The sequence below is a fragment of the Bufo bufo genome, chromosome 4 (genome assembly GCF_905171765.1).
Source record: "Bufo bufo chromosome 4, aBufBuf1.1, whole genome shotgun sequence".
Classification (NCBI taxonomy): Eukaryota; Metazoa; Chordata; class Amphibia; order Anura; family Bufonidae; genus Bufo; species Bufo bufo.
The window spans coordinates 55,736,688-55,752,665 of NC_053392.1; the positions used below are offsets into that span (position 1 = coordinate 55,736,688).

Sequence of the window (15,978 nt, forward strand, 5' to 3'; positions counted from 1 at the left end):
TTTAAAGAGTAACCACTAACCATGAGTGAAAGAAAAGTTTTTGCGCTATCATTCATATTCTCTGAACAATGGTTAAGAAATCATAAATTCTGCAAGGGTATGTAAACCTTTGAGGACAACTATATACACACACACACACACACACACACACACACACAGGACAATATTCACTGCTTACCACACAGCAGCCCCCCTAGACATATGCGTCAAATTTTGATTGGGGGGGTCAATCCCTGCCCTTCATTGCCTATTTAGTAATAGCCTATTTCTAAGAAGGCAAAGGGAGGTAGGAGGTACTGACCCCCCCTCAGAATTTAAAGCATATGTCTATGTAATATTTTGTGTGTGTGTGCAAATATATCTATATACAGTTGCAAGAAAAAGTATGTGAACCCTTTGGAATGATATTGATTTCTGCAGAAATTGGTCATAAAATGTGATCTGATCTTCATCTAAGTCACAACAATAGACAATCACAGTCTGCTTAACTAATAACACACAAAAAATTAAATGGTACCATGTTTTTATTGAACACACCATGTAAACATTCACAGTGCAGGTGGAAAAAGTATGTGAACAATTGGATTTAATAACTGGTTGAACCTCCTTTGGCAGCAATAACTTCAACCAAACGTTTCCTGTAGTTGCAGATCAGACGTGCACAACGGTCAGGAGTAAAGGAGTAATTCTTGACCATTCCTCTTTACAGAACTGTTTCAGTTCAGCAATATTCTTGAGATGTCTGGTGTGAATCACTTTCTTGAGGTCATGCCACAGCATCTCAATCGGGTGGAGGTCAGGACTCTGACTGGGCCACTCCAGAAGGCGTATTTTTTTATGTTTAAGCCATTCTGTTGTTGATTTACTTCTATGCTTTGGGTCGTTGTCCTGTTGCAACACCCATCTTCTTTTGAGCTTCAGCTGGTGGACAGATTGCCTTAAGTTCTCCTGCAAAATGTCTTGATAAACTTGGGAATTCATTTTTCCTTCGATGATAGCAATCCATCCAGGCCCTGACACAGCAAAGCAGCCCCAAACCATGATGCCCCCACCACAGTTGGGATGAGGTTTTGATGTTGGTGTGCTGTGCCTCTTTTTCTCCACACATAGTGTTGTGTGTTTCTTTCAAACAACTCAACTTTGGACTCATCTGTCCACAGAATATTTTGCCAGTACTGCTGTGGAACATCCAGGTGCAAACTGTAAACGTGCAGCAATGTTTTTTTTAGGACAGCAGTGGCTTCCTCTGTGGTATCCCATGAAATCCATTCTTGTTTAGTGTTTTACGTCTCGTAGATTCGCTAACAGGGATGTTATCATATGCCAGAGACTTTTGTAAGTCTTTAGAATACACTCTAGGATTCTTCTTCACCTCATTTAGCAGTCTGCGCTGTGCTCTTGCAGTCATCTTTACAGGACGGCCACTCCTAGGGAGAGTAGCAGCAGTGCTGAACTTTCTCCATTTATAGACAATTTGTCTTACCGTGGACTGATAACCAGCAAGGCTTTTGGAGATACTTTTATAACCCTTTCCAGCTTTATGCAAGTCAACAATTCTTAATCGTAGGTCTTCTGAGAGCTCTTTTGTGTGAGGCATCATTCACATCAGGCAATGCTTCTTCTGAAAAGCAAACCCAGAACTAGTGTGTGTTTTTTATAGGGCAGGGCAGCTGTAACCAACACCTCCAATCTCATCTCATTGATTAGACTCCAGTTGGCTGACACCTCACTCCAATTAGCTCCTGGAGATGTCATTAGTCTAGGGGTTCACATACTTTATCCACCTGCACTGTGAATGTTTACATGGTGTGTTCAATAAAACATGGTAACATTTAATTCTTTGTGTGTTATTAGTTTAAGCAGACTGTGATTGTCTATTGTTGTGACTTAGATGAAGATGACCAATTTGTGCAGAAATCCATATCATTCCAAAGGGTTCACCTTAGCCACAGGAGCGTCTACTCTGGGAATGGATTCCCAATCGGCGCAATCCTCATCATTAAAAGGATATCGCCTCTTGATACCCCTAGGAACGAAAGATCCTTTATCTGGCTTCTCCCATTCTGACCTGATAAATTTTTGAATATTATATGGAATTGGGAATACAGACTTCCTCTTTTCCCCCAGACCCCCGAATATCTCTTCCTGCACCGACTTAGGCTTTTTAGGCACCTCCATCTGTATTGTGGCTCTAATCGCCTTTATAAGCTCATCAGTGTCATCCGGGTTAAATAAGAAACTTTTATATTCATTATCTTCGTCAGAAGATGCATATGTTTTTCCATACGTTTCAGCATCCGAGCCTTCCAAAATGTATCCAATGCAAAGAGAAAGTGCGCTGTAGTATATAAATGGCTGGGTGCGGCCGGTATACTTGTCTACTCAGCACAAGGTACGGACAAGTCTTGTGGAATCCATGACTGGTTCATTTTAATGAACTTGAGCTTGTCCACTTTGGCTGTGGACAGGCGGCTGCACTTGTCTGTGATTTACACCCCAGCCGTGCTGAACACACGTTGGGACAATACACTGGCTGCAGGGCAGGCCAGCACCTCCAAGGTGTAAAGGGCAAGCTCAGGCCATGTGCCCAATTTGCAGACCCAGAAGTTGAATGAAGCAGACCCATCAGTCAGTACGTGAAGGCGTGTGCACACGTACTGTTCCACCATGTTGCTGAAATGCTGCCTCCTGCTAAGACGTTCAGTATCAGCTGGTGGTGCTGACAAAGCTTTTCCACATTTCGGCCATGCTAACCCCTACCTTTTGAGGTGCTGGCGGTGCCCCAGCTGCATTGGCGACTTCTTCCTCCTCCTCCTCTGCCATTGCCTTGTGCTTCACACCTGAACCCCCGCTGTCAGGTGTGAATGCCATCAGCAGAACGTCTACCAGTGTGTGCTTGTACTCGCACATCTTCCAATCAAGCTCCACTGACGGAATTAAGGACAGCACATTGTCCTTGTAGCGGGGATCCAGCAGTAATCAGCACTGGTTAGAATGTTGGCAACTTGGCGGTCATTTCGCAGGCACTGTAGTCGCTCATGTGTGTCAGGCTACCCAGAGCCAACGACAATCTGTCCTCTGTGGGAGGTGTATCGTCTGTGTCCTCGGTATCCCCCCCCAGCCACGCTCCATTGATGCCCATAAGCTGCTTTGGGTGCCACCCTGCTGTGAACAAGGTTCCTCATCATCATTATCCTCCTCATCCTGCAGAACTGTGCCCTGGCTGGACAGTTGTGTACCTGGCCTCTGTTGGTGCAGGAACCCACCCTCTGAGCCACTTGTGAATGACTGGCCTGATAACCTTGGAAATGATCCCTCTTCCTCCTCCTCTTCCTCTTGTGCCACATCCCCTTAAATCATCGCTCAAAGTGTTTTTTCAAGGAGACATAGAAGTGGGATAGTAACACTGAGGACTGCGTCATCGGCACTGGCCATGTTGTTGGAGTACTCGAAACAGTGCAACAGAGCACACACGTCCCGCATGGAGGCCCACTCGTTGTGGTAAGGTGGTGCTGTTCCGCAGAGTGACTCGCCCATGCGTGCTGCAGCTGAAACTCTACTATCGCCTGCTGCTGCTCAGTCTCTCCAGCATTTGCAAGGTGGAGTTCCACCTTGTGGGTACGTCGCATATGAGGCGGTGACCGGGTAGGTCGAAGTTACGCTGCAGCTCAGACAGGTGAGCAGCAGCAGGGTGAGAACGCCGAAAGTGCACACAGATGGCCTGCACTTTCTGCAGCAGCTCTGGCATATCGGGGTAATGTGTGTCAAACAAGCTAGCCCAGAGCTGCTATGAGATTTCGCCCGTTATCGCACACCACCAGGCTAGGCTTGAGGCTCAGCGGTACCAACCACTCATCGGTCTGTTGTTCCATGCCCGTCCACAGCTCCTGCGTGGTGTGGGTTTTTTCCATCAAACAGATGAGTTTCAAAACAGCCTGCTGTCGTTTCCCCCTGGCTGTGCTGAAGTTGGTGGTGATGGTGTTACGCTGATCGGATGAGGAGGCGGTAGAGGAGGAAGCAGAGTAGAAGGAGGAGTCAACAGGAGGCAACGAGAAATGTCCTGCAATTCTCGGTGGTGGTAGGACATGCGCCAAACTGCTATCCACCTCAGGCCGAGCCGCCAGTGCATTTACCCAGTGTGGAGTTAGGGAGATATAATGTCCCTGTCCGTGCTTACTGGTCCACATATCGATAGTTATGTGGACCTTGCCACAGATGGTGTTGCGCAGTGCACACCTGATTTTATCCACCACTTGGTTGTGCAGGGCATGGTTGGTTCGCCTGGAAAAGTAGTGGCGACTGGGAACCATGCACTGTGGGACGGCCTCCGCCATAAGGACTTTAAAAATCTCTGTCTCCACCAGACAGAATGACAGCATTTCAAAGGCCAGGAATTTTGAAATACTGGCATTCAGGTCCAGGGATCTGTGTGGGGGGGGGGGGGGGGGGTACTTCCTCTTTCTCTCCAGTTTTTGGGGGATGGACAACTGAACACTTCCATGGGACAGTGTGGACATGCTGGGTGAAGTGAAAGAAAGATGACCCTAGGGCTGCAGGCGCCAACTCTGCAGGCGCCACACCATTCGTACACCGGTATTCGGGCCTACAAAATGACGCTGAACGTCCTGTCGCCTACATGCACAGATCGACCACGTCCTCTCCCTGCAACAGGAGCTCCACCAGCAGCACCACGACCAGGGCTACGTCTCTTATTTGATGCTCTCCTTATTCTTTGAGGTCACCCACCGACCTAACAAACAGATTAACTATATAAATTTCCCTGTCACGTATGCAGTGCAGGTGTACCTAACACCAAAAATGGGTATATGTTACCGGCCGAACTAGCAGTCAGATTACCTATATTAATTTCCCTGTTACGTATAAAGTGCACGTGTATCTTACACCAAAAATGGGAATATGTCACCCACCGAACTAACAGACGGATTAACTTTTCTATGTTATTTTAAGTAATTTCCCTATCCACATTTGTTTGCAGTGCAATTGTCCTGCTCTTTCCCCCATGTTGCTTCCTTTTGCAGCCCTCTAGCCCTTATTATGACCTTACTATGATTTTACAGCCATTTTAGTGCACCAAAGTTCGGGTCCCCATTGACTTCAATGGGGTTCGGGTTCGCGTCAAGTTCGGGTCCCGAACCCGAACTTTCACCCAAAGTTCAGGCGAACCCGAACATCCACGGGACCGCTCATCCCTACTCATGAAAGATATTTGAGAATATATTTATAATAAAGTAATGGTTAACTATTTTAATTTTCTTAGTTCCTGGAGAACCCCTTCAACAATGGAATTGTTCAATGCCCACAGTCCTGACACTGCTCCTCACTTTTTCCTAGATGGCACCACCTGAGACAGTCTCCTCACCTCCCCTCATTGCTGGTGCGCCCCTGATAATGATAATAATTAGAGGCAAAAAGTCTTTCTTTTTTACAATGGTCTAGCCATTTTTGTTTAGAAAACAAGGTAGTACACCTAATAGCTGTGTGAGCCAGATATAAGCCAGTATATGTGTGTGTACAAATATAAAGTGCACTAGCGGGCAATCATTGTGGGGGAAACTGTTGGATGAAAGGATCAGGTTGTAAGGCATAATGTAGATTGTAGGATGAAAAGTGAGCAAAAACTAGGATTTCCATATATGTGTGGCAAAGTGTAGGACATGAACTGAAGCACAGGTTGGAGAGATAGTTACCATGACTGCATGCATTGCAAAACGTGACATGGTATGTGAGGAGATAATGTGCGTTCACTAGAAACACATATGGCATGTTCAAAAAGCTCTGTGCAGGTTAACACAGAAATACATGCTGTTAAAATAAATGCACAGATTTAACAAATTTAAGCTAGAACCAGCCCTGTACCTCACATGTATCCAAAGATCTCCCCATTTTTTGCCCTGCTAGATTTATATCAAGCTGACAGTTCAAAGGGAGTGTCTATTCTTCTACAGCTCAGGGGGCGTGTCCTTGCTTTCCCTATCACAACTCAGCAGACAGTTGAAAGATATAACCGAGCATGTGCGACCCTTTCAGTGAGCCAGACAAAGAAATAAGAAAAAACAAACAGCTCGTGGTGCTATACAGATACATTTCCTTGAATAACTACAAAATTACAAAAGATTTCAGATTTAACAAATGAACAATTATCGATCACAGAATTCAAAAATTATACCCCACATTCCAACAGAGCATAAGAAGATGTAATATCCAACTTGATCAAGTACAAATTTAATGAAGATTATAATTTCAAACATTGATATTTTTTTATTTTTTATTATTGCAAAGCAAACAACAAATAGGACAAAATAACAGAAAAAGTCAATGTGCATAACTATTCACCCCCTAAAGTCAATACTTTGTAGAGCCACCTTTTGTGACAATCACAGCTCCAAGTCGCTTTGGATAAGTCTCTATAAGCTTGCCACATCTTACCACTGGGATTTTTGCCCATTTCTCCTTGCAAAACTGCTCCAGCTCCTTCAAGTTGGATTGTTTGCACTTGTGAACAGCAATATTTAAGTCTGACCACAGATTTTCTATTGGATTGAGATCTGGGCTTTGACTAGGCCATTCCAACACATTTACATGTTTCCCCTTAAACCACTCAAGTGTTGCTTTAGCAGTGTGTTTGGGGTCATTGTCCTGCTGGAAGGTGAACCTCCGTCCTAGCCTCACATCACGCACAGAGTCGGACAGGTTTTGCTCAAGAATATCCCTGTATTTAGCACCTTCCATATTTCCCTCAACTCTGACCAGTTTCCCAGTCCGGCTGCTGAAAAACATCTCCACAGCATGATGCTGCCACCACCATGTTTCATTGTGGAGATGGTATTCTTTGGGTGATGTGATGTGTTGGGTTTGCACCAGACATAGCGTTTTCTTTGATGGCCGAAAAGTTCAATTTTAGTCTCATCAGACCAGAGCACCTTCCTCCATACATTTTGGGAGTCTCCCACATGCCTTTTCGCAAACCCACAACGTGCCTTTTTGTTTTTAGCTGGAAGTAATGGCTTTCTTCTGACCACTCTGCCATAAAGCCCAACTCTATGGAGCGTACGGCTTATTGTTGTCCTATGTACAGATACTCCAGTCTCTGCTGTGGAACTCTGCAGTTCCTTCAGGGTTACCTTAGGTCTCTGTGCTGCCTCTCTGATTAATTCCCTCTTTGCCCGATCCGTGAGTTTTGGTGGGTGGCCGTCTCTTGGCAGGTTTGCTGTTGTGCCATGTTCTTTCAATTTGGTTATGATAGATTTTAATGGTGCTCTTGAGTATTATCAAAGATTTGGATATTTTTTTATAACCTAAGCCTGACTTCTACTTCTCAACAACATTATCCCTTGCATGTTTGGAGAGTTCCTTGGTCTTCATGGCAGTGTTTGGTTAGTGATGCTTTTTGCTTAGGTGTTGCAGCCTCTGGGGCCTTTCAAAAAAGGTGTGTATATGTAATGACAGATCATGTGACACTTAGATTGCACACAGGTGACATCATTTCACTAATTATGTGACTTCTGAAGGTAATTGGTTGCACCAGAGCTTTCTATGGGCTTCCTAACAAAGGGGGTGAACACATGCGTACATGCTAATTTTCTGTTTTCTATTTCTAAACAATAGTTTTGTTTATATATTTTTCTCATTTCACTTCACCAACTCAGACTATTGTGTTCTGATCCATTACATAAAATTCAGATTAACAAAACATTGAACTTAAGGCTGTAAAATACGAAAAAAGTCAAGGGGGGTGAATACTTTTGCAAGGCACTTGTATATAGCATTAGTTTTAGTAAGCTCTTTTATAGAGTTAGGGAGGTAAATACATGGTCATCAGGAAAGCTTATAGAATTTGTTTTAGTAATGTGCAGAATAAACACATATAGAGAGGCACAGGCTGAGAGGCCTGCTGCTGCATGACATGGTTATCCAGTTATCCGCCTCTACTAAACGCTGAAGATGAATTCTCCTTAGATAAAAAGTTGCTAAGGGGAGACTTTACATAAAGTTCTCTATTTCTTTAATAAAAAATAAATAACTTCCAGCAGAGACCAGTCACCACAAAATGTGAAGCAATCTGTAGGCCTTTTATTATACAGGGAGTGCAGAATTATTAGGCAAGTTGTATTTTTGAGGATTAATTTTATTATTGAACAACAACCATGTTCTCAATGAACCCAAAAAACTCATTAATATCAAAGCTGAATATTTTTGGAAGTAGTTTTTAGTTTGTTTTTAGTTTTAGCTATTTTAGGGTGATATCTGTGTGTGCAGGTGACTATTACTGTGCATAATTATTAGGCAACTTAACAAAAAACAAATATATACCCATTTCAATTATTTATTTTTACCAGTGAAACCAATATAACATCTCAACATTCACAAATATACATTTCTGACATTCAAAAACAAAACAAATCAGTGACCAATATAGCCACCTTTCTTTGCAAGGACACTCAAAAGCCTGCCATCCATGGATTCTGTCAGTGTTTTGATCTGTTCACCATCAACATTGCGTGCAGCAGCAACCACAGCCTCCCAGACACTGTTCAGAGAGGTGTACTGTTTTTCCTCCTTGTAAATCTCACATTTGATGATGGACCACAGGTTCTCAATGGGGTTCAGATCAGGTGAACAAGGAGGCCATGTCATTAGATTTTCTTCTTTCATACCCTTTCTTGCCAGCCACGCTGTGGAGTACTTGGACGCCTGTGATAGAGCATTGTCCTGCATGAAAATCATGTTTTTCTTGAAGGATGCAGACTTCTTCCTGTACCACTGCTTGAAGAAGGTGTCTTCCAGAAACTGGCAGTAGGACTGGGAGTTGAGCTTGACTCCATCCTCAACCCGAAAAGGCCCCACAAGCTCATCTTTGATGATACCAGCCCAAACCAGTACTCCACCTCCACCTTGCTGGCGTCTGAGTCGGACTGGAGCTCTCTGCCCTTTACCAATCCAGCCACGGGCCCATCCATCTGGCCCATCAAGACTCACTCTCATTTCATCAGTCCATAAAACCTTAGAAAAATCAGTCTTGAGATATTTCTTGGCCCAGTCTTGACGTTTCAGCTTGTGTGTCTTGTTCAGTGGTGGTCGTCTTTCAGCCTTTCTTACCTTGGCCATGTCTCTGAGTATATTGCACACCTTGTGCTTTTGGGCACTCCAGTGATGTTGCAGCTCTGAAATATGGCCAAACTGGTGGCAAGTGGCATCTTGGCAGCTGCACGCTTGACTTTTCTCAGTTCATGGGCAGTTATTTTGCGCCTTGGTTTTTCCACACGCTTCTTGCGACCCTGTTGACTATTTTGAATGAAACGCTTGATTGTTCGATGATCACGCTTCAGAAGCTTTGCAATTTTAAGAGTGCTGCATCCCTCTGCAAGATATCTCACTATTTTTGACTTTTCTGAGCCTGTCAAGTCCTTCTTTTGACCCATTTTGCCAAAGGAAAGGAAGTTGCCTAATAATTATGCACACCTAATATAGGGTGTTGATGTCATTAGACCACACCCCTTCTCATTACAGAGATGCACATCACCTAATATGCTTAATTGGTAGTAGGCTTTCGAGCCTATACAGCTTGGAGTAAGACAACATGCATAAAGAGGATGATGTGGTCAAAATATTCATTTGCCTAATAATTCTGCACGCAGTGTAGAGCAGAAGGAGATGAGCAGATTGATAATGTATATAGTTTCAGTAGATTCAGTAATAAATGTAATTTATACATTCTCTGTGTCAGTGTGTATACAGAGAGCTGTCAGACACTGATAGTTGTACACAGGGGAGGTCTTATCAGTGATTGATAGCATTCCCTGTGTACGTGTGCATACAGAAATAGCTATCAGTCACTGATAGCTGTACACAGGCAGGTGTTATCAATGATGATAGTATTCTCTGTGTAAGTGTGTATACAGAGATAGATTTCAGTCACTGTTAGCTGTACACAGGGAGGTGTTATCAGTGATTGATAGCATTCCCTGTGTAAGTGTGTATACAGAGATAGATGTCAGTCACTGATAGCTGTACACAGGCAGGTGTTATCAATGATGATAGTATTCTCTGTGTAAGTGTGTATACAGAGATAGATTTAAGTCACTGATAGCTGTACACAGGGAGGTGTTATCAGTGATTGATAGTATTCTCTGTGTAAGTGTGTATTCAGAGATAGCTGTCAGTCTCTGACAGTTGTATATGGGGGAGGTGTTATCAGTAACTGATAGCACTTAGTATTGGGTGACGTTCTTGAAAATTCTATATGCCTGCTTCGTCAAAAATTCTATATGCCTGCTTTTGCGCTCAAACGGATGAGGTGAGTATGAATATATTTTTTTACCCCATTTCAGGGAAATTCAATTAGTTACCACGAAGCACGAGGAAATTCTACTTCGCAAAATATATCAAGGGAAAAAACTGTGCAAAATTTCACAATCCATTTACATTAAATAAGTGCAAGACGTATCAAGGTCTGGTTCTCAAGGAAATATTGTACCTCCATATTTTCAAGTCTTGACGCCTTCCCATATAGTTCTCACAAAATATTTAGAAATTGCCTTTAATAGGGTCAGTCTTCATGGCTGCTCTACTCTCCTGCTCTACCAATATAGAATAAACTACGGGGACATGTTTCACTTAAGTACCGTATTTTTCGCTTTATAAGACGCACTTTCCCCCCCCCAAAAGTGGGGGGAAAATGGCCGTGCGTCTTATAAAGCGAATACTTCGCTGGCCGCTATGCTGCACAGCGCGGCCAGCGAAGTATCAGTGACAGTGTGGAGGGAGGAGGCGGGGCCCGGTGCAGTGACTCTACTCTAATACACCGGGCCCCGCAACTGTTAAACATTCAATCTGATCTATATCTAATAGTATATGCTCTGTACGGCTCTTACTGTAGTACCGTAAGTATAGCGCAGACCGGCATCTCCCTCGGTCATGCGCTGCTTGCCGCACCTCCTTCCTCATGCGCCGTCTGCTCCAGCTCCCTCTGTCATGCGCCACCTGCCTGTTCATTCATAAAGTGAGATAAGCAGGCAGGCGGCGCATGAGGAGGGAGCTGGGGCAGGCGGCGCATGACAGAGGGAGCTGGAGCAGACGGCGCATGAGGAGGGAGGTGCTGCAAGCGGCGCATGACCGATGGAGATGCCGGTCTGCGCTATACTTACGTTACTACAGTAAGAGCCGTACAGAGCATATACTATTAGATATAGATCAGATTGAATGTTTAACAGTTGCGGGGCCCGGTGTATTAGAGTAGAGTCACTGCACCGGGCCCCGTCATGAGTGTCTCCACCTCCTCCCTCCACACTGATGCATCTGATGGGGGTTCTGTAGATGACACTTATGGGGATCTGTGGATGACATAAGTGTCATCCACAGAGCCCCATAAGTGTCATCCACAGATCCCTCATCAGTGTCATGCACAGATCCCCCCTCAGTGTCATGCACAGATCCCCCCTCAGTGTCATCCACAGATCCCCCATCAGTGTCATGCACAGATCCCCCCTCAGTGTCATGCACAGATCCCCCCTCAGTGTAATGCACAGATCCCCCCTCAGTGTCATTCACAGATCCCCCCTCAGTGTCATTCACAGATCCCCCTCAGTGTCATTCACAGATCCCCATCAGTGTCATCCACAGATCCCCCATTAGTGTCATCCACAGATCCCCCATCAGTGTAATCCACAGATCCCCCATAACAGTGCATCATCCACAGATCCCCCCATAACAGTGCGTCATCCACAGATCCCCCCATAACAGTGCGTCATCCACAGATCCCCCATAACAGTGCGTCATCCACAGATCCCCCCATGACAGTGCGTCATCCACAGATCCCCCATAACAGTGCGTCATCCACAGATCCCCCCATAACAGTGCGTCATCCACAGATCCCCCCATAACAGTGCGTCATCCACAGATCCCCCATAACAGTGTCATCCACAGATCCCCATAACAGTGCATCATCCCCAGATCCCCATAACAGTACATCATCCACAGACCACCATTAGTTCAAAAGCTACCAAAAGCACACCTTTTGGTTCAAAATATTTTTTTCTTATTTTCCTCCTCAAAAACCTAGGTGTGTCGTATCATCAGGTGCGTCTTATAAAGCGAAAAATACGGTATTTATTTTAATAAATGATAGCATTTTGTAACACCTCCAGTGGTATCACTAACAGAGTTAATTTGTACCATAAGGTCACAAACAGAGGACAATGTTACCGTGGATTTAGGGTGATATTTGTATTCTTCATATATGTATCTTTAGACTCAATGGTGAACTTGGATAGGTAGTATACACTTTTCTCATTGACAAAGATTTAGTAACTCTTTGATCAACACTCTTTCCAATTGCTGTGGGTATCAAATCTATCTGCCTTTAATATTTGTCTTGTAGCACTAGAAAAATTGCATAGTTAGGACAACTCCTTACTATGAAGGTGCCTGCAGTAATGTTGGTGTCAACCGTACTATCTCTTGCAATTTGAATTCTAATGTCATGAAAATCGAGTGTTGAGCAAATAGAATCCTAGATCCGAAGTCGATTACAGATGTAGTAGAGTTTAAAATTTAGTTTGAATGCTGTACAGAGATCAGTCTCCTTATAGCATTCAACTGTGTAGGCTCCAGTGAGGGAAACAGTGCTAACAGTTTGCTAATCATGCAGTAACTCGTGTAGGTGTGATATATACACCACCTGGTCAAGTTAAAGAACTAGATGATCTACTAGTTGAAGAAATAGCTAAAATGACAATGAAAGGAGAAGTTATCATTATGGGAGATTTCAATCTTCCAGATATAAACTGGAAAACCAAAATAGCAAGTTCTACCAGGAGTACAGATATTCTAAATTCCCTACTGGGGTTATCTCTACAACAAGTGGTTGAGGAGCCAACCCGGAGGGAGGCCATTTTGGATTTGGTATTCACAAATGGGGATTCGGTATATGATGTCATTGTAGGCGAAACCTTGGGATCTAGTGATCACCAGTCAGTGTGGTTTAATATAAGAACTGTGAAAGAGTTCCACCACACAAAAACTAAAGTTTTAGATTTTAGAAAAACAGACTTTTCAAAAATGAAATTAGTCATAAATGAGTCCTTATCAGACTGGAACGGATTACATGGAGTCCAGGAGAAATGGGACTACTTAAAAGGTGCATTATTGAAGGCAACAGAAAATTGCATTAGACTTGTCAGTAAAAGCAAAAAAAGGAAGAGACCACTGTGGTACTCAGCAGAAGTGGCCCAAATCATTAAAAATAAAAAGCTAGCATTTTGTAATTATAAAAAAAAACAGAGCAATGAAGATAAGGAAATCTACAAGATTAGGCAGAAAGAGGCCAAGCAAGTTATAAGAACTTCTAAATCGCAGGCAGAAGAAAAACTAGCTCAGTCTATGAAAAAAGGGGATAAGACATTCTTCAGATATATAAATGAAAAAAGGAAATTAAAACAAGGAATAACTAAATTAAAAACAAAAGACGGAAGGTATGTAGAAGAGAATAAAGGGCTAGCCGACTGCCTTAATGAATACTTCTGTTCAGTTTTTACAAAAGAAAAAGAAGGAGAAGGACCTCCACTAGAAAGGATGACTAATAAATCGTTTGATGCATGTGTCTTTACAGAGGAAGATGTTCTAAGTTTGCTGTCTAAAGTGAAGACAAATAAGTCACAGGGGCCTGATGAGATACACCCAAAATTATTAAAAGAGCTTAGTGGTGAGCTGGCAAAACCGTTAACAGATTTATTTAACCAATCATTAGTAACAGTAGTCGTCCCGGAAGATTGGAAATTGGCAAATGTCGTGCCCATTCACAAGAAAGGTAGTAGGGAGGAATCGAGCAACTATAGACCAGTGAGTCTGACATCAATAGTAGGCAAATTAATGGAAACCCTATTAAAGGATAGGATTGTGGAACATCTAAAATCCCATGGATTGCAAGATGAAAAACAACATGGGTTTACTTCAGGGAGATCATGTCAAACAAATCTTATAGATTTTTTTGACTGGGTGACTAAAATAATAGACGGTGGAGGTGCAGTAGATATCGCATATCTAGATTTTAGTAAGGCTTTTGACACTGTCCCACATAGAAGACTTATCAATAAACTGCAGTCATTGAGCATGGACTCCCATATTGTTGAGTGGATTAGGCAGTGGCTGAGTGACAGACAACAGAGGGTTGTAGTCAATGGAGAACATTCAAAACAAGGTCATGTTACCAGTGGGGTTCCACAGGGATCTGTACTGGGACCAATTTTGTTTAATATCTTCATAAGTGATATTGCAAAAGGCCTCGATGGTAAGGTTTGTCTTTTTGCTGATGACACAAAGATATGTAACAGGGTTGATGTTCCTGGAGGGAAACGCCAAATGGAAAAGGATTTAGGAAAACTAGAAGAATGGTCAGAACTCTGGCAACTGAAATTTAATGTGGATAAGTGCAAGATAATGCACCTGGGGCGTAAAAACCCAAGGGCAGAATATAGAATATTTGACACAGTCCTGACCTCAGTATCTGAGGAAAGGGATTTAGGAGTAATTATTTCAGAAGACTTAAAGGTGGGAAGACAATGTAATAGAGCAGCACGAAATGCCAGCAGAATGCTTGGATGTATAGGGAGAGGTATAAGCAGTAGAAAGAGTGAAGTGCTTATGCCGCTGTACAGAACACTGGTGAGACCTCACTTGGAGTATTGTGCGCAGTACTGGAGGCCATATCTCCAGAAGGATATAGATACTCTAGAGAGAGTTCAGAGAAGAGCTACTAAATTAGTACATGGATTGCAGGCTAAAACTTACCAGGAAAGGTTAAAGGACCTTAACATGTATAGCTTGGAAGAAAGAAGAGACAGAGGGGATATGATAGAAACTTTTAAATACATAAGGGGAATCAACTCGGTAAAGGAGGAGAGCATATTTAAAAGAAGAAAAACTACCACAAGAGGACACAGTTTTAAATTAGAGGGGCAAAGGTTTAAAAGTAATATAAGGAAGTATTACTTTACTGAGAGAGTAGTGGATGCATGGAATAGCCTTCCTGCAGAAGTGGTAGCTGCAAATACAGTGAAGGAGTTTAAGCATGCATGGGATAGGCATAAGGCTATCCTTCATATAAGATAGGGCCAGGGACTATTCATAGGATTCAGATATATTGGGCAGACTAGAGGGGCCAAATGGTTCTTATCTGCCGACACATTCTATGTTTCTATGTTTCTATGCTTGTCAGAGGAAGTGAGAGCTGCATTTACATGCAGCAATCATCTCCTATTCTCTGTTTACACAGCATGATCTGCTGCCCAGACACAATGATTTTGGCATTTGCATCAACAATGCTTTCACCCGATGATCTAGGGAAATTTTACACAGTACGATTATTGTGAATTAGCGTTTGTATAAATGTTCAAACGGGACTTAATACATCGAATGAAGTACAGTTTGGAGATAGTTGCCATGATTTCATGCCTTGCAATAAGCCCATATGTGACTACATGGTTTGCTGTTAAGAGATATTTGCTCACCAGCTACACACAAAGCATGTTCAGTCCGACTTGCAGCTTGATACATGTAAATACTGTTAAAATAATATAGGAGTAATAAAGAATAATGTTGTCCTTAAGTCATGTTTGTAATCTCTGGAGTTACCTGCTTTGTTATACAAGTTTATTTTACATTTTCTTAGGTTCTTGCTGAGTCATCTTCACCATGGACCTGGTCTCAATTCTTCTGGCGGTCACTGTCTTCTTAATTTTGTACAGTGTTTTCAACAAGGAAAACAAGAAGTACCAGAACTTTCCTCCAGGACCTAAACCCTTACCGATCATTGGGAATATGCACATGATTAACACGGTGAAACCCCATAAATCTTTATTAGAGGTAATAACAATATCACCAGGAGCATTTCTAGTGCAAATCATACAATCTCTAACAAACTGGCTGTGAGGTCTTCTTCTCCATCAAGTTTTTAAAAATTCT

The 15,978-nt window shown here is 42.9% G+C and overlaps 1 protein-coding gene across 1 annotated transcript in view; it reads left to right on the forward strand.

Moving 5' to 3' along the window:
* The window catches only part of LOC120997255 (cytochrome P450 2K6-like), a 90,433-nt gene that overhangs the window by 12,248 nt on the left and 62,207 nt on the right, over positions 1 to 15,978 (forward strand). Inside the window, exon 2 of the mRNA XM_040427267.1 lies at positions 15,686 to 15,879. Within this exon, the coding sequence (XP_040283201.1) occupies positions 15,709 to 15,879 (171 nt within the window). The 5' untranslated portion in view covers positions 15,686 to 15,708. The remainder of the gene's footprint in view (positions 1 to 15,685; positions 15,880 to 15,978) is intronic.